Source organism: Lissotriton vulgaris, unplaced genomic scaffold (assembly GCF_964263255.1).
Source record: "Lissotriton vulgaris unplaced genomic scaffold, aLisVul1.2 SCAFFOLD_912, whole genome shotgun sequence".
NCBI lineage: Eukaryota > Metazoa > Chordata > Amphibia > Caudata > Salamandridae > Lissotriton > Lissotriton vulgaris.
The window spans coordinates 238,095-257,069 of NW_028247922.1; the positions used below are offsets into that span (position 1 = coordinate 238,095).

The following is an 18,975-nucleotide window of genomic DNA, read 5'->3' on the forward strand; positions in this document are numbered from 1 at the left end:
CTGTTAACAGTTAACCTGGAAACAATTGTTTACTCTGACAACGAAACAGCACTTCTCAAGAAAAACCTATTCAGCGCAAACCCAAGACCACCATGGTTCATGACACTCTCCTCACTTTCAGAATATCAGTATGCAAACTAGAGAAGGAATGGTAAGTCATTAAATCACCTAGTAACTAATCCAAACTAAAACGTTAAGAAAAAAATATAAAACTGTAATCCAAGATAAGCTATATTGACCAGTTTTCAACTTCAACCAACCCAGCCAGATCCCTGTTTAAGTTTATTCATAGGAACACTGACTCGTCCATAGGAGGGACACCCTTGTCTTCTCACAAAAAGTGCAATTAATTAATTTATTTCAACAACAAAGCGGACATTAAGATTGATATAATACTGAAACATTAACTTTAACCTCCGCAGAGAAGAAAGGATACTCGAGAAACCTTTTCACTTGAATCACCAGGAAAGCTCCACAGAATTGTGAAAGAACTCCATCCAACCTGTTATAAAGTTGCACTTCCAGCAAATGTAATCAAATATAAAGTTCACCTTTTAGTACCAGATTGCTGTCTCTGGATTAATGCATCCCAGGAACAAGGAATTCTTCCAAACCAACTCAAAGTAGGGCAAATGTCCCCAATCTTATAGAAGCAAAAGATGTACCAAACAGTCAAACCAACTTCAGACTGGTCTCCAGGTTAAAGGGGTTAGGTAAGACCATTGAAAAATATGTATTGTTATCTTACCTAACAGAAAACATTCTATTTTCAGAGAATGAGTCTAGCTTTGGGCAGCCACCACTCGATTCAGTCTTGTGTGGCATATGGAGTTCCCCGAGGATCCATTCTCTTATCTGCTCTGCTTATACGTAGTCTCTGCTAAATGTGTGTTCAGCAGTTCTGACGTAAAAAAGCATCTATAGGTCGATGACACATTTCCTTAAGATCTCATAATGGTCTGATGTCCTATATATTATAACTTTTCTAGAACAACTGCAAGCTTTGAGGTCACATTACTCAATTTTGAAACTACAAAAGGCTGAAGTTAACCTTCTTTATTTTAGTGGAATTAGGCTCTCTGGGCCAGGGTTATGCCCTCTTCCTACAGGAAGTGATCATATAGAGTGTGTAGACACCCTAAAGGTAAGGTGAACATTGTCTACTACCTGTGACTCCCCTTAACTCTCCTAAATTGAGTATTTAGCTGGCTCCCTGACACAAGGAGCTCAGATTCCACGGATCAAGAAGGGGACAAATAAGGTAAGCAAGCGATGAAGACTGCTCTGGACTTTTGGCACCAAACCATGCCTGCACCAGTCTTGAAAATCGTGACCAGCTACTAGTCCTGCAGCCTCGCAGGTAGGAGACCCTGTGCTCCTGAAGGTCAGATCTGTCCCATACCAAGGAGAGGATACTATGAATAATCTGAGCAGCACAGGACCAATACCTGGGGTATCGGACCCCTTGCAGCAAACCGAGCCCATGAGGGTCCAATCCGGATTCCTACTGCACCGAGACAGAGCAGCGGTTGAGGGACATCAGCCCTACAGAGACTTACTTCCAGAGTTGCCCAGCTGTCCTGATTTTGCACCCTCAGTCGGCGAAGACCAAAAACTGCAAGGCCCTGGGATGCACAGAGCCCAGCCGACTGTTCCAAAATGACGAACCAGCTGTGCCCCCTTGTCCCTAGGACCATTGTGACACAAGCCCCCCTGTTGGGAGCTCCCGGACTTGAACCCAGGTCCCCTTCTGTTGCCTATTTCTTGGTGGTCCCCTTTCCACTGTCGTAGCGCGCAAAGCTACCCACCCAACCAACACCTCTGCACCCGGATGCCCCAGGGCAGGTAACAAGTAACTGCTGGTGGTACACTGGACCTTGGCTCCCTACGACCCTGAGTCCCGAAGGAGACCCCCCCCCCCAAAAAAAAATCGATTGCTAATAACTATGCAGCATATGCCTTTTCTCCCATCGGAAAACATTGCTGCGTAAAAATGCATTTAAATACACTATTTACTTTCCTGTAAATTTCATATTTTAAAAGTACTGGACAGCGAAGGTCTTGTTATCAAAATGTATATAAAAATAAGAATATTTTTTTTCTAAATTGGTCTTGGATTTATTCTGGAGTGTCTCATTTATTGCCTCTGGGAATACAACAAATATTTAGCACTATCCGCTGATATGCCTGAACTTCTCGCCCACAATACAATAAAAGAGAGCATTTAGTGTTATCATTTTTGCCTCCGTAAACCAATAAGGGTTGCCTGGATTCTGTACATAGTGTACCTCATTTTGGTCCACTTTATAAAGATCCAGCTTCCTACAGTAGGAAACCAGTGGGCAGCAGGATTTGCCATTACCTTGCCCCACTGGCACTCCATAACATTGGGCAGGTGGCTTTTGCAGATCTTCTGAAGATGCTTCCCCTCCTTACTACACCTCCCCCCCTCCCCCCCCCCCCCCCCCCCCCCCCCACACATGCCACCAAGGAAGCTTGATTCCAGTCCAGGGAAGACATGGCTTGGCCGTTCGGGCTAGACTGTTCCCATGAGACACAGGGTGAAGGCTGATTTGCATATGTCCATGTCTGAACTGGGGGGGTGTGGAGTGCAAAAAAAACGATGGATTTAGGCCCAGATCACTGTACTGGGGTGAATGTATGACATTGTTCTGCATTCTGTCCATCAACTGTTTCAGCAACCAACTTATGACAGGCTGACAGAGGATCACCCATCTCTTCTCTGCCAGGAAGTGATGGCTCGCTGGGCCAAGGGAGCAATAGAGAGGGTGCTGATACCAGAAATAGGTTGTGGTTGTTGTTCCCGCTACTTTCTGGTGCCTAAAAAGGATGGAGGCCTTCGTCCTATCCTAGCCCTGCGCACTGTCAACTTCTTTCTCAAGAAGAAGTTCGAAATGCTTGTGCTAGTTCAGGTTCTTTCTGCCCTTGACCTGGGAGTCTGGATGGTAGTGTTGGACTTGCAGGGTGCATACTTTCATATCCCTGTCATACCTGCCCACAGGTGTTACCGGCAGTTCAAGGTGGGTTAAGAGCATTTTCAGTTGGCCGTGCTTCCCTTTGGTGTCACCAGCGCCCTCAGGTGTTCACCAAGGTGATGGCGGTGGTTGCAATTCATCTGCGGAGATCTGGGGAGCCAGTCTTCCCCTATCTCGATGACTGGCTGTTGAAGGAGGGCTCGCCCCAGACTGATGTCTTCCCACCTCCAGAATACGACTGAACCTCCTGCACTTGAAGGGGTTCACTATCAGTGTGCCAAAGTCACACATGACTCCCTCTCAGACGTTCTCTTTCATCGTAGCTGTTCTGGATGCTGTGCAGTTTCGGATTTATCCTCCCGGACGGTGATTCCAGTATATTGAGGCTATGATACCAATGTTTCAGCCTGTATCCCGAATTTCGTGAGACTGAGGTTTCTGGGCATCATGGCCTCCTGCATTCTGCTGGTGAAACATGACAGCTGGCATATGTGGGTTCTGCAGGGGGGCCTGAAGTTCCAGTGGGCACAGCTTTAGGGGAATCTCTCCGACATTGTCTAGTTCTAAGAGGGAACTGTAAAGGCCATGCAGTGGTGGCTTACGAACTGCAGTTGGGTCAGCAGCAGACACTTCGCCATTCCCCAACCAGATATGACAGTAGTGACAGATAAATCACTTCTGGGATGGGGCAGCCATCTGAGGGGGGTCGGGATCAGAAGGTTCTGGTCTCCGACGGAATCCGGACTCCACATCAACCTGTTGGAGCTCCAAGTGATCCAATTGGTATTGAAAGCCATTTCTACCCTCCATCAAAGGAAGGATAGTGCAAGTGTTCATGGACAACACTATCGCCATTTGCTACTGTAACAAACAGGGCGGATAGAGTCGTGTACCCTTTGTCAAGAGTCTCTGCTTCTCTGGACATGGCTGGAACTTCAGGTTATTTCCCTTGTGGTTCAGCATCTAGAGGGCTCCCTGAACACCAGAGCGAACGACTTCAGCCGAAGATAACTACTGGATCACAAATAGGGTGTCCATCCAATGGTTGTGCAAGGTCTCGTTCACAGTGGGTGGAGTCTTGGTTAGATCGGTTTGCCTCTGCTGAGAATGCGCAATGTCAGCAGTTCTGCTCGCCGGAGTTTTTAAGACGGTGTTGGAAACTGGGTCTCTATTTAGTGTACCAAAATTAAGTGCACTGTGCAGAGAGTTCAGCTATCCCTTATTGTACAGGGGCTTTCTCTACCACTCCCAATGTGTGCTATTTGTGGGAGTGTGGTCGAGCAGCCTTAGGCTAACGAGAGGGGAGTGTTAGCCATTTGTTGCACACCCAAATCAATAAATAAGACACACATTCAGGATGGAAATCCAAGACCAATTTAGAAAAATAACACTTTTATATTTATTTAGACACCAAGATCTACTTGGTTAGGTAAATATTTTTTGAGTTAGCGATTTTCAGGCACTTTGAAAATACAGCGGTCCGGTTCGAGGCATGATCCTTGAACGCCAAAATTATATCTTATGGGAGAAACATACACTGCATAGGGTCACTTGCAAACAACTTACAGGGCTGTTCTGTCTGGACTTAAGGTTAGTAGGGGCCTAGGTCCTTAAAACACCAACAGTTTTGGTTCATCTGCCCTGGGGTGTCAGGGTGCAGAGGTGCTGGTCACAATGGTAGCCTTGAACGCTACCTCTAAAGTCTATGGAGAAACCTGTAAGCAGAAGAATGCTACAAGTGGGGACTAGTCTGTTAGAACCTAAAGGAAGGCTCAGTTCATGAGGGTCTCTCGAGCAAGGGTGCACCGTTGGTAGGCTCTAACGCGAAAGCTCTGGTGCAGAGGATTATTGTCTGACTGTTCGCTTGCATTGGAAGCTCTCACTTTTGGGTTTGACCTGGAGATGGGGACAGAACATTACTGCAGCGCCTCTCTTGGTGATGCTGAAGTCGCTCATCGATAGTTCAGTCTTGATGTTGGTGTCTTGGCTGGAAACTGAACAAGCCTTGGCTGCTGTAATGAGTCTGGTACCCCAGGTATTTATGCGGGGCAGCTCCTAGGTGTCCTGGTGTCTCCAAACTTGGTGGGGAGATGGGTCTAACCTCCTGGAACATGGTGACCTACTCCTCGTTGAGGGACTTCTGGGTCAGTGAAACCCAGTAGTGGCCCAGCTGCACGGTTTGCCCCTCTGCAGCAGAAACAAAGACAAAGAGTGAGTCTGTGACTGCAGCCGCACTATACCTCAAAGCACATCTGCACCGCACCCGCGCCCCAGAGCCAGAGTCCGAGGTAGTCTTCCCTGTGGTCTTCCCCCGGACTGGTCCCCCAGTTCCTGCTTGTGGCCTTTTTGCAACTGGACCGTTCCCCATTAAAGTGAATTACACCCGATGCTGTGACGCATCTCTCCACTCTGACACCCGAGAGCCCCCTGAGGTTACCTGTTGGTGTGGCCTTGGACCTTGCCCCATATTTACCTTAAGTGAGTTAACTTTGGAAAACTGTAAAAATTCATAACTTGATAAGTACTTGCCTGATTCAGATCTCGGTTTTTAAATTCATAGAAAAGTATGTTATTTTTATAAGTTGGTGTCTGATTTCTTTACTGGGTGTGTGCGTCTCATTTGCTGCCTTTGTGTATGCTATAAACGCTGAACACTACCCTCTGATCTGCTTAGCTGCTCGCCCACACTACCACAAATGAAAGCATTTGGGGTGGCATTTGTGCCTCTGTTATTCCTTTGTGGTTGCCTAGACTCTTTGCACAGTGTAACTCTTTTTGGTCCACTATATAAAGAGCCAGCTTCCTACAAAATGTTTTTCATTTGTATTAAGCTGTGAATTTGAAAAGAATAATTGCAGACTGCTAATGTGTCAGATTGCTGCACATTGCGAGACATAAGTCCTGTTGTTCAATGGTGGCTATGCCTAAATGAAACATTCTTGGAACTTCTTACATTTTTCTAGAATAATTGCTTTTTGTTTGAGTGCAACAAAATTCTAAATGAATATGCTTTACTTGTTACAACAATATTATCTTCTCTTTGATACAACAGATTAATGACTAATGTCTTGTTTCCCATACTTTTTCCCCATAATGGCATTATATTCTGGAAAATACAGTACTTCAAAAGTAATTTAAAAAAAAAATACAGTGCGAGTTTTAATTTATTGCTCAAATGTAAGAGATGTTCTATTGGTAAATAACGCCTATTCACTGTATGCACTGCTGAGTAATCCATTGATGTCTCATGTTAAATGACACAAAATGCCAATAAAATGTTGTTGTTTTTTTAATAAAAAAATAAATACCTGATAAACGAACATTGGTAACTATCACAACTTTTCTGCTTTGCAGTAACCTTTGGAAACATCAAAAGCTTTTGTCAATTGACCTGGATAAGGTGGTGTTGCCCAATGCTCGGCAGAGTCGTCCCCAAGTCCGACCTCTTTCACCTGGAGAAAGTGGTGCTTGGGACATTCCAGGAGGTTAGTGTCTGAAAGTATGGCTGTCTAAAACCACTTTCATAACTTGTTACAAAATGAATTTTGTGGTGAACTCCTCCAATGTTTTCATCAGTTGGGATAGATTTGTACACAATTTTGATTTATTGGAACATTTTTCGAAGCTTGGAGAGAGGGAGTCGGCGATGCAGTTTAGGTCCCCACTGTATGGGAAAATGTTGCTTCCTTTTGTGGAATCATTACAGTGAATGACTAAAAGTTTGTTTTGAATAGAATTTAGTGGAGTTGTTTTAGCCATGGTGTTATAAGTGTTATAATACAAATTTGAATGTGAGAACAGCATTGATAACGTTTCTGTGAAAGAAAGTTGTTTTGGTTATAGTGTGACAGTGTTTTACTCTCACTCTAGTTTTGTCTGTGCAAATTTCTGAAGTCACTACGGGTTAATGTAGGTTACTTGTCAGCACAAATAACGTCAGTTGGAATTGACTGCAAGAACGACTGCTTCCCAACAGCTGAAGTGTCGTTTCTGCTCAATAGCAAGTAAAAAGTGACCTTTTACAAAATATTTCCAATACTAAACTACTTGCTGCAATTTTGTTAATGGTATAAGACCTAAAGTGGTGCAAAAGATGTCCCAACATAATCTTGAAACATCAAGGTCTCAAACTATCAGTCTTGCCCTTAATCTTTGACATGGACTGTACGATGCTTTGTTATGAAGTCCTGCATCAGTGTCCACACTTCTGCATTTATTGACATGCTGGGACCAGGCTGTTGTGTGAGCATGCTTTGTACCACTAATCTTTCATGTGGCCTCCAGAAGCTTTAAAAAGGGGTTGAAAGTCCAGTTGCAAGGAGTTTTGATTGGAGTTCTTAGTAAACAGCTGGAGCAAGACTCTGCAAGTCTCCCTGACTTAGTGTTTTTTTGCTGCTGGAATGGAAGGCATCTGATTTAAGTTACTGTCATACATCTCTAATGCACCTTGTGCAAGGTCAGCCTCTACTACAAGAGTCTTAAGTTCAAACTACTAGTTTAATTATTGTATGCTTTCTGCAATACCCGGCAATTAATCCTCTTGCTGTCTGCAAATTTAAGTATCCACCAAGTTGAATCCCTGATTTACATAAATTGTTTTACTAATGCTTCTGGCATCACCCGGGAAATTGAATCTTGTTTCAGAACACATTTCCCAGGGAAAATAGTAATTCTTATTCTCTTTTTAAAGGTATAATGCCTGGTCGCTACAATCAAGATGTGGGGCAGACAATTCCAGTCTTTGCTTTCTTTGGGGCCATGCTGGTCTTGGCGTTTTTTGTGGTGCAATTCAACAAAGCAAAGAGCAAGCCAAAGAGACGGAAGCCACGGGTCAAGCGACCACAGATCATCCAGCAGTTCCATCAACCAAAGACGCCATCTGTGTGACTGACTACGGGCACCTTAAAAGATGTGCAGGCTATTATATGAGAGTGGAGTTTGTTCTCCAAGGAGGCCAGCTGGGTTTGGCTTGTACAACAGCTCTGCCAAGGCAATCACTCTTTGCTTTGCTGGCAAACAGACTCGCCTGATGGAATGTAAATATCACCTTTTGAGCAACGATATCTCACCAAAGACATCCTATTCTCTTTAATAAAGGTGTCATTCTCTACATATCCAGCGAGAAATATAATTTTTTTTAAAAGAAAGTAACAAAACACAAAAAAATGAACTGACATTTGATAAACTATTTTCTATATTTATTATTGAAAAAATGTCACTTTATGGACTTTGCTACTTGGTTGTCAAAATGAAAGAGAAAAAATTCCTGGATGAATTGCAATTTTCTGAACTGTTTCCTGATTCGTGTCTGACATGTTTATTCTTCGATGGAGGAAGAAGTTCAAAATCCACCACAGATGAAGGGGCACAAATCGATCTGGAAGGGAACTGGGCCTAAATTTGTGAGACATTGACCAGTTTATTTTTTATAACTTAACTATCAAGAGTTTTGTAATTGTTTTGGTTATGATTTCACCATTGTTGGTGAAATACATTTTCAATAAATATTCATCATCTACATGAAGCTGAAATCTTGCATAATGTGATGTATTTTTTTTTAATACCCAATATGATTTAAGCCTGGTTAGGAAGGTTTCTGGAGTTCAGATGAATGTTGTGCTGGTGCTCGTTTTAGACAGAGGCTTTGCCTGGATTTTTTCTTTTTTTTAAATAATGTATTTTAAGGTGGGTGATGAGGGAATCTTCAAAACTTGTTACATCACCCAGTTCGCATATTCTCCTATTTTAGACTTCCTACTAGAGTATTATACGGCAATCAAGAATCCTACATTTAGCTTTCACTTATTGGGCAAATGATTTTGGTTTATCCTGAAAGCAGACCATTGCTGTCCGGAATCCAAGAATGAATAATAATTCGCAAGACTTGAAATGGGCTTTACACATGCCCCCGTGAGAGAAAAGGTATTTGATGCACAGGTGCTTAACACTTTAAATGTTTTGTTGTTTAATTAGTGCTTACATGTGCACATGTAACATAGCTTAGTTGGTGTAAGATTGGTTCTGCGTAGAGACACTTGATCTTGAGCCTTGTTTGTCATGGAAGAAGTTTTGAGGAATTTTTGGAAGCTCACAATGTATTATTTGCTCAAAGGGTGAATGTTAACTGAATTTCTAGTTGCAGCTAGCCAGTTTCCTGGAGTGCAATGTTTCCACCATCAACCTGCTGGCTGCATCGAAATTTCAGATCTGTTAATTTTATTTATTGAGCGTTATTGAAGGACTTGAGACCGATGAATCTGAGTGAGCTTCAATAACTCGAATGTGAGTTTACTTTGTGCTAGTACAAAGACAACTCACATAAGCGTTATTGACGAAAATAATTGCTTTAAATTTATTGACTTGGATGGTGCAGTTGGGGAAAATTTTATGTATGGGGACTGCAGTGTTAAATATATTTTCTGATTCACTGGGTGTAGTGTTCTCTAAGCGTTGATCAATTTGGCAACAGGACAGAGAAACAACATCCAGTTAAAAAAAAAACACTGCCGCTTTCAGTAACTATGTTGCTTTTCTGATAGACTTGTAAGCACAGTTTTGTCTCCTTATGAATATTCACCAGGTGTCATACCGGATCTGGTAACTTTTCAGCAGTACTTCTACACATTTGCTGGTGGTGCCAGGCGGCTCTGCACTCACTCCGCTCTCTGACAAAAATGACGTGGGGAGCCTATGTAGACGCCACTCCTGCATGCAGACGTATATTCCTTTCTTTCTGCATCATCAGACGTGCATTGATCCTGCTCAATCTTTACTCTCTTTGAGACTCTTACCGCGATCAGCGAATTGTTTTACTGTTTGCAAGGGACATGTCCACTCCCAGAGCAACAAGTTTTAAGCCCTGTAAGGATTGTAGCGAAAATTGTCTGTGACGAATCCTCACCAGATTTACCTGCAGTGCCTTAGGGTCGAGCCATGTCAATGAACCCCAAAGGCCATACGAGGCCGCGAGGCAAAGCTCTACATTGCCAAGCACCGTAAAACTCCGTACGTGACCAGTCCAGGTCAAAAGTTCGGTCCTAGACCCAATCAAGATTCAGGAGACACCGCTGTAGTTTCGGTGGTCTGTATTCTTTCAATCCAGATCTTTGGGTAAGTACAAAAAACACAGAAATCTAAGCAGGACTCTGCCACTCTCACTGCCTCTAAGAAGGAGTGGGGGGTGGCTCTATACATCTTTATCTTCCTCCTGAAGTTGCTCGCCTATAGAGCCAATCCAGTAACTTGTTCCAGCGCAGCTCAAGTTCCAGTTGTCGCCTTCCATTTATAACCATATTTAAGATTTCTGTGTGGCCATGCTCCAACTCTACAAATCCTTGCCAAATCCCTCTGATGCGCTTGTGGGCCCTACAGAGCTGAGAGATTTTCCACATGGGTTACCATCAGTCTATTCACCATTGGCACCAGCTGGCCCCACTGAGCCAATAACAGGGCCACATCCGGCTGCATTCCAGGCATCAAGGCCCAGACTGGTCCCTGGCGCATCAGCACAGACTTAGTTGATGCTGTAAAATGAGGCCCCAATTGTCCCCTGATGTCAAGTTGACGCCGGTTCAACACAACCAAAGTCGCGCCGGGCTGCAGAAGAGGCTTCTATTCCTCTACTTACTCTGCCTTCACACGACCAATGCACATCTTGCATTCCCTGTTCGGCTTGGATTTGAATAATAATTACCATGCGAGTAATGAGATTGGCCAACTGTCATCGTAAAGCGGGTATAATGCAAAAGAATGCCATAGTACTCGGTTTCCTCTTACTTTTCAGAACTTATTGTTCCAAAAGAGATACATGCAAGTTTTATAATTGGGTGTCTTCCTCTTCTTTCCTTCTTCTGGTCTTTTATAGGTGTAGGCACGCCTCCACCACAATGACGGACGCTCCCTTCTAAGGAAAAGAAAGAAAAGGTCCGTGTTCAGGATTTATGACCAGGATTTTTAAGTGAGATTTATTTTTTCACACAAAATAAAATACTCCTTGGCCCATCACAGAGTGCTTGAAACGAAAGTATAATGACTCTAGTCCACTTATTTTACCAATTTGAGAGTCCAAAAAAATCAAAAGATGAACCCTCAGTGGTTAAGGTGTTCGTTTTAGCAATAGTATTCGTGCTTTAATAGCTCTCTGCTCTTAGTTATCTGCCAACTTAACTTGGGTGAGGTGGTTTTCTAAAAAGGTAAAACCCTCGTCCGCCTTTCTTTTTTCACCCCACTTCCCCATCAGCCCTTGCACACGAGCAAGTACCTTGGCCAGTCACTCTCCCCCAGGAGCGTGGTGGGGCGGCTTGTAAGACCGGTGGCCACCTGTGTTTCCCCAGGGTGAGGAACAAATCTTCTGTCTCCCTCCAGATCGAAGGTTCCACTCGTCCCTGGATCTTTTCTTCTTTCTGGTGTCTTCTCTCTCTGTACTTGTTTCGATCTGAGACCTGCCCGCTGTTTTCTCTTCCGGGTTTTTTAGGCCCCAGGTTTGTATGGATTGGTTGATTGTGGTGTTCGCCAGGAAAGGCTATGGTTTGCCTTCCTCTGTCGGTATGATCTTCCGGGGCCTTAAAGGTACAGGCAGTTGAGGGAGCCTGTACAGAAAGCAACAAGGCTTCATGTGACATGTAAGTAGGGGGCCACAAATTCTCCTCAATTACCCCCTCATCATCAACTACGCCCTCCTCCCAGTCACATCAACCTTATCACATAGTGGCCTTGATAACTCTCCTGACTCTGGTTTTCCTCTCAGCCCCTGACCCTGCCATTGAGGAGAAAGCTTCCTAATCCATGGTTATGCTTGGGGTGGCTGAACTCTTTTCCCTTCAGCTTCCCACCTTCAATGTCGGGACTAATGACCTTAACGAGGTTCTTCAGCATGGACAGACATCTGCTGAGCCCCTCTTACTATTTAAGATGGCCCTTACGGATTCTTTATTGGGGGAATGGGCCAAACCTCGCTCAGCCTACCTGGTTAACTGTCAAATTGCACGTCACACCCGGCCCGACCCTGCATTTTTTATCTTTAAACCCCTCACCTGGCAGCTTGGTGGTGCAGGTGTCTACCAGTAAGACTAATTTCAATACATTTCCAACGACTTCACTGAGAGGGAGTCCACACAGGTGAGGACTTTTGGGAAGAGGGTTTTCTCATCCACCAGCTTCATGCTCAGGTCTGTGAACCCCAGTCACCTGCTGAGGTGCGGTTCTCACACTTGTTGGGACTGAGTGGTTTAGGTCCTCCCAGGTTTCCCGGACTGTGTCCAACTCTGTCCTCACCCAAGCTGTAAAGGCGAGTTGTAACAAAGCCAAGTTCACAATTAGTTGTGGCTTGGACACCAGTGGTTCCCTAGGATACGCCTGTGTTACTGTTACCAGTGTCACCATTCGCTACAACGCTTGGCTATGGTCCCCTGCCTTTTCAGGCGATGTCCTTTTGTCCCTCATGAGCATGCCATTCAAAGGGAGTCTCCTGTATGGGGACAAGGCAGACTCCACTGAGAGAGGTTCAATGAGAGCAAGGTTACAGCATATTCCCTGGGCTAATCTGCACACAACCGCTCATATGTATCAGCCCTACCTTTTTGTGGCTTTGGCAGGGGTACCCCATACCATCAGCCAATTCAGCTCAACCTAAGTGGCCAGCAGTTTCGCTGGCATGGTGCTGGGTTGGCAGGCTATAGCACCTGACAGGTGAGTCCTGCAAATTATACAGAGGGGCATGTCACACATTTACTTCCTGCACCGCCGCACCTGCCACCATCCCTCCAGGAACTCACGGAGGGCTGTCTTTCCATTTTGTAGCTGGAAGTGTAAGTCCTTTTGGCGAAAGGGGCCATCGAAGGGGGAACCAAGCCAGAAGTAGTTAGTGGTTGTTATTCCCACTACTTTCTGATGCCAAAGAAGGACTAAGGGTCTTTGATTTTAGAGCTGCGCCCTATCACTGCCTCAATCTGAAAGGAAAATTCATAATGTTTACACTGACCCAGGTCTAGCCTGCCATCAATCCTGGAGACTGAATGGTGGCACTGGATCTGCAGAATGCCTACTTCCAAATACCAATCCTGCAGGCTCCATGGCGCCAACTGTGGTTCGTGGTTGGGCAGGTGCATTTTCAGTGTGCTGTGCTACCCTTTGGTCTCACCAGTGCCCCTTGGGTGTTCACGAAAGTGATCGAGGTGGTAACAGCACATCTATGGAGGTCTGCAGTGCTAGTCTTCTCATACTTAGATGACTGGTTGTTGAAGGCTGGCTCACCCCAGAGAGTCATCAACAACCCCCAGACTTCAGTTCCTCCTCACAGATTGCCTTTCATCTGAGTCATTATGAGCACGGTTCAGGTTCATGCCTTTCCCCCTGGGAAATAGTCTAGACGTTCGGGCTATGATCCTGATCTTTCAGCCTTGTTTCACGATTTGAGTGTGTTCGAATTCAAGGATGCCGAGACTGATGGCCTCCTGCATCTTGCTGGTTAAGCACACACCAGGTGGCATATGCAGACTCTGCAGTGGGACTTGTAGTTCCAGTGGCCCCAACATCAAGGAGACCTCTCCGACTACATTCAGGTTTTGAATGAGACTGCGAAATTTCAGACTATGGTGGTTGCTGGACCAGGACTGGGCCATCGGCAGACGCCCTCCCCCTTCCCCACCCAGAGCTCACAATGGCGACTGATGCATCGCTTCTGGGTTGGGGTGGCAATCTGATAGAGGTGGAGATCAGGGTCCTCCATATCAACCTACTGAGGATGAGGGCCATCCGCTTGGTGTTTAAAGCCTTCCTGCGATCCATCAAAGGGAAGCTGATGCAGGTGCTCATGGACAACACCACTGCCATAGGGTACTGCAACAAACTGGGCAGGACAGAGTAGGGCCACGGACCTTGTACCAGGAGTACTTGTGCCTCTGGAAATGGCTGGACCACAAAAGCATATTCCTGGTGGTGAACCACCTAGTAGGCTCATTGAATACCAGGGCAGACCATCGCAGCCATCAGCGCCTATTGATCACGATTGGCAGTTACACCCGGAGGTGGCATGAGGTCTCTTCCGTGAATGGGAAGAACCTTAGCACGATCTGTTCGCCACCACAGATATTGTGTAATATCAATAGTACTGCTCAGTGGAGTTTCCACCTCGAGTGGAACAGAAGACTCCTTTATGCCTTTCCGCCAATACTACTCCTTCTCCCCAGTTTTCAAGAAGATCAGGACAAGCAGGTCTAAGTTATCAAAGTGGTCCTGAAATGAGCATGGAGAGTGTGATATCCAGAATTTCTGGGTATGAGCATCTGTACTCTGATCAGGCTGCCCATCCAGGAGGATCTGCTGTTTCAGCAGCATGGTATGGTTCTGCACCCGGGCCTTCGCAATCTCCACCTTGGTGCCTGGTGCTTGGAGATTGAGCGGCGAGAGCTCTACACCTACGATCTTCCCCTGGACATAGTTGATGTCAACTTGGCAGCTAGGATTCCCTTAACAAAAACTGTATACGTCTGGCGTTAGGACACATTTTTTGGCTTGGGATGGTACTTCTCAGATAGACCTCCTCCAGGTAGAGTTATCTGATGTTTTATTGATTTTGTCACTAGCCTGCAGGGCCTTGCTCTGGGCTCAGTTAAAGGGTACATTTTGGCTTTTCTGACCTGTTTTCAGTTGTCAGATCTGTCTTCTGTAAATCTCCAGCTCTGCACTTTTTGAAAGGTTTACGACCACTGATTACTCCCTATCATGCCACATTGGTCCTCGCATTTCTAATGTACACTTCATTGGAATAGTTTCAGAGCAGTTCCTTATGCTCCTCACCCTTAAGACAGTGTTCCTAGTCACAGTAATGTCAGTGAGGCATGTGATGGAGCTTCAAGCTTTTTTTGTCAATGCACTGTACACCATCTTCTGGTTTTGCACACCCGGGCATCTTTCTTTCCCAACGTTGTGACGCCATTTCACATTGGATAAAACATCACCTTGCCAGTGTTCTATGCTCCACATCACACCTCCAGGTCCATTCTACCAGGTCCAAAGTTGCTACCATCATTTTGCGTATTGGTTAGTCCCAGATATTGTAAACATCCAGTGTTGAATTTGAATTAGAATGAATATTCGAATCCATAAGTCTGCAAGGACTTACATAGCATGCCCTAGTTCTGTTAAAGACGGCATCTAGCCACAGACTTTTTCTGATTCTGGAGATTGCTGACCCGGGATCATCTGCCTCCGTTTATCTTACTGTTTCAGACCAGAATCGAAGAACTCTACTAATAAGTGTTTTTTAGCCTCATAAAAGCCCCAGGCCGACACACCCCATAGGGTGAAACACATGTTGGTTGTCACTGTTTGGAATATCTCGCCAAGCATTAGATCACTTATGACCACAAGATCAACTAATCATTTCACAAAAATATGATGATTTATGGTTTCTAATATTCAGTCTAATGTAAATTCAACACTGAAGGTTTACAACATATGGGATTAACCAGTAGCAAAAATTGCAGATCTAGATTACACTGTAAATTTTAGGGATATAAAAATTGCAGATCTAGATTACACTGTAAATTTTAGGGATATAAAAATTGCAGATCTAGATTACACTGTAAATTTTAGGAATAATAATCGACTAATAGGTAAGCCCATGGAACATTAGGTTTAGCCCTGTCCAAGGTGTTGCAGATTCCCTAGATTATTCCCCCTACTTTCCTTGGTAATTACCGAAAGCTACTACCACTGCGTTGGCATGTGGGGTACCTGTTCTAGACATTTGGCAGCTTTGTGGGCATCCCTCTTTACGTACATCAAGCACTATTGTCTGGATAGTAAAGTTGCCAAGAGGGGTTTGGTGCAGCACACGCCAAATTAACACCCTCAGTCCCAATTGTCTGATGCTGTTGTTTGTTCTGTCTTTAGCCCGTCAGGCCCTTGCATATGATGGAGACATCTAGCCACAGATTCCTTACTTTAGAATTTCCCAGGTGTCAGGCTGGATCCAGAAGACTTTTGCCTGAGCAATACCCTTGCGTGCTGGTAGGTGGCATCTGTCGGTTCCACATGACGTCGTCCGTGTCGTCTGCCCTGGAAGTGAAGTTTGCATCACCCATATAGGTGCCATCTTGGTGCGCTAACATCAGTTATTTTCTTTCTGTGTGAGCTAGCACAGGTCCGAGAAGACCGCTACCCTCTGCCACTTTTTACAGGCTTTTTTTTAACTTTTTGTTGATTTATTTTTGTTACGTCGTTTTTTTTACAATGTCGAAGACGACGTCTGAATTCAAACCATGCGGCGCCTACCATCGGCCATGTCTGTGACAGACCTGGTACATGAAGCGCGACCATGACTCGAAGGCGTGCTCTGATTGCCACACCATGGCTCCGAAAGATTTGAGGGAGCGGTCCTTAAAGCTGCTAGTGGCCCGGTTCCAAACTGGTCGCCCTGGAGGTCTCGTTCTCGCCTACCTGGCAGGAGTCTCGACGCTCTAGTCCTCGTTGTGCAGAAACTGCAGCTGGGTCGGCTCCATGCTTCCCTGCCTTTCCAGGAGCTGAAGCAACTCCCGCCCAGCCAGCATAAAGAATTCTATGGCACTATGGGCCTCATATTTGGCTTGCCTTTGGACCCCAGAGGCTCAGAGGGGGCTCCATCGGGTTCTGTGCTAATAAGCTGGTTCTGCGAACTAGGGCATCCTAACTACTGAAAGTTGTGACTCCACTCCATGCCGGTCAAACCATCACTCTGCTAATGGTCTATACTCTGCCTCACTCCTGTGAGGAAAAGGATAGACTCCATCTCTTGGACCCCCAAAAGAGCACTCAGTTCCAAAATCGATTGAATAAAACCGCACCGGGTGGCTCTTTGTGGGGTTTGCTGAAGCAAAAAAAAGGCAAGGTTGTAAAGAAGCATACCATCTTGCACTAGATCGTGCTCTATATTAAAATTTGCTATGCACTGCCTAAAAAGCAGCCTTTACCAGGACTACATGCTCATTCTAACATGGCCCTGTTTGCTGCTACTGCGCTAGCATGCGGAGTCCCTGTCCTAGACACATGCAAGACTGCTACATCTGCATGTTCATGAAGCACTATTGCCTGGAGATCCAAGTCTTCTGAGACGGGCACTTTGCCTGCTCGGTCCTGCATGGTTTGAGTACATCCACTGACCCAGATCCACTTAGGTACTCCTCTGGTATCTATTGAAAAGATGAGGCCTGCTGCTAGAAGTCTCTATCACAAGAACAAGTTACTTACTTTGTTTAATACTCTTTCTAGTACAGGCTCTATTAAACCACAGATTACTCCAAGACCCTCCCAATGCTGTGCATTGGACTCTATCCATTAGCAATATCCCCAATCTAGGAATCTGCACACTGGTCGCATCACTTTGCTTTTGGGGCTCTGCATTTGGGAGTGTGGACAGGCTCAAAAGCAACTGCCATCAGCGCGTGCAAGTGGTGCCTACATAGGCTGCGCACATTTCCAGATCAGAACAGCATCAGTGTGGATCCCTACAGTGCCACCTACCAACGTGCAGGGGTAGTACTAAAATGTTTTCGAATTCAGTCTGATGCCTGGGGAATTTTCCAATAGTGAGGAATTTGCAGTTAGATAGTCTCTATTAGAAACAGCATTACCGAAGTTAAGTAATTTGTTCATTTATACCTTCCAACTAAAACTATATGCTGTGGGGTTATAATCGAAATTGCTGGACGAGATGGTCGCACAAATGCCTTCTGAACATTCTCCGGAGCAAAGGAATACAGGACACTGCGTTGCAATGGATTGAATCCTTTCTGAGCAACCGCACCCAAGCAGTGCACATGGGCCAATTCCATTCCAAACCCTGTCCCATTGGCTGCGGAGTCCCACAGGGGGCCTCCCTAAGCCCCACTCTCTTTAATGCCTATGTATCATCATTGGCCAACATCGGAAGAAAGTGGGGCATCGGCATCTGTTCATACGCCGATGATACGCAGTTGATGGTGACCATGGATGAAAGATCTGAAAAATCTGAAACAACCAAACATAAACTCCACAGCTGCCTCTCCGAAATGGCAGACTGGATGCGTAACCACTGCCTCAAACTCAACGCTGGAAAATCGGAAATCCTGCTGTTCGGAGGTGCCAAACTATCGTGGAACACTTCATGGTGGCCATCGTCACTGGGAACAGCCCCAACCCCGAAACAATACGCCAGAAATCTAGGCATTATGATGGATGACGCACTATCCATGAAAGATCATGTGCGTATACTGTGGGGCAAGGGATTTGCAATCCTGAAACTCCTCGCAAAGATTTTCACCTGGATCCCACTCGACTGTCGTCGGACGATCACCCAGGCCCTCCTAGTCAGCCGTCTGGACTATGGCAATGCTCTATTCGAGGGGATGAACGAGCAGCTATTTTCCCGCCTACAAGTTTTGCAAAACCAGGCTGCCAAACTGGTATGCAACAAAGGCAAACGTGACTCGGCATCGGCATGCCTAAAACAACTCCACTGGCTGCCGATGCGTCAGCGGGCCACGTTCAAACTGCTCTGTCATGCACACAAAGCCCTTCACAAAACAGGCCCTACAATCCTACAGGGGAAAATTGAATTTTATGCTCCAAACAGGAACCTGCGCTCCACCAACTCAGCCCTGGCAAAACCTAAGCGCATCTACAAAACAAGGACAGGAGGACGGGCTTTCTCCCACCTGGCGGCCAAACGTTGGAATGAATTACCAACTGACCTGAGACATACCGTAAACCTTCTTTCATTCCGAAAAAAACTTAAAACGCACCTTTTCCCCAAAGACTAAGCCCTCCTGAATAAACCTCAGCAGCCTTCTCTTTCTTTTTAGCGCCTTGATATCCCTTGGGATGAATGTCGCGCTTTAGAAATAACATAAATAAATAAATAAATAAGATGGTGAAAAAATGTAATTACATGGATTTTTCATCTACAAGTGTTCCTAGTTAGCAGCTTGGATCTGGAACATATTTTTTGCAGTTAATGTAGCGG

At 45.3% G+C, this 18,975-nt stretch overlaps 1 protein-coding gene and 1 pseudogene across 1 annotated transcript in view; both read left to right on the plus strand.

Moving 5' to 3' along the window:
- Positions 1–8,527, plus strand: part of MBTPS1 (membrane bound transcription factor peptidase, site 1) — a gene marked incomplete at its 5' end in the record, with an annotated part of 218,955 nt that extends 210,428 nt beyond the window's left edge. Inside the window, 2 exons of the mRNA XM_086949849.1 lie at positions 6,351–6,481; positions 7,687–8,527. Of these exons, the coding sequence (XP_086805975.1) occupies positions 6,351–6,481; positions 7,687–7,883 (328 nt within the window). The remainder of the gene's footprint in view (positions 1–6,350; positions 6,482–7,686) is intronic.
- A 5,126-nt stretch (positions 8,528–13,653) lies between these two features.
- The window catches only part of LOC147664975 (DNA cross-link repair 1A protein-like), a 54,245-nt pseudogene continuing 48,923 nt past the window's right edge, over positions 13,654–18,975 (plus strand).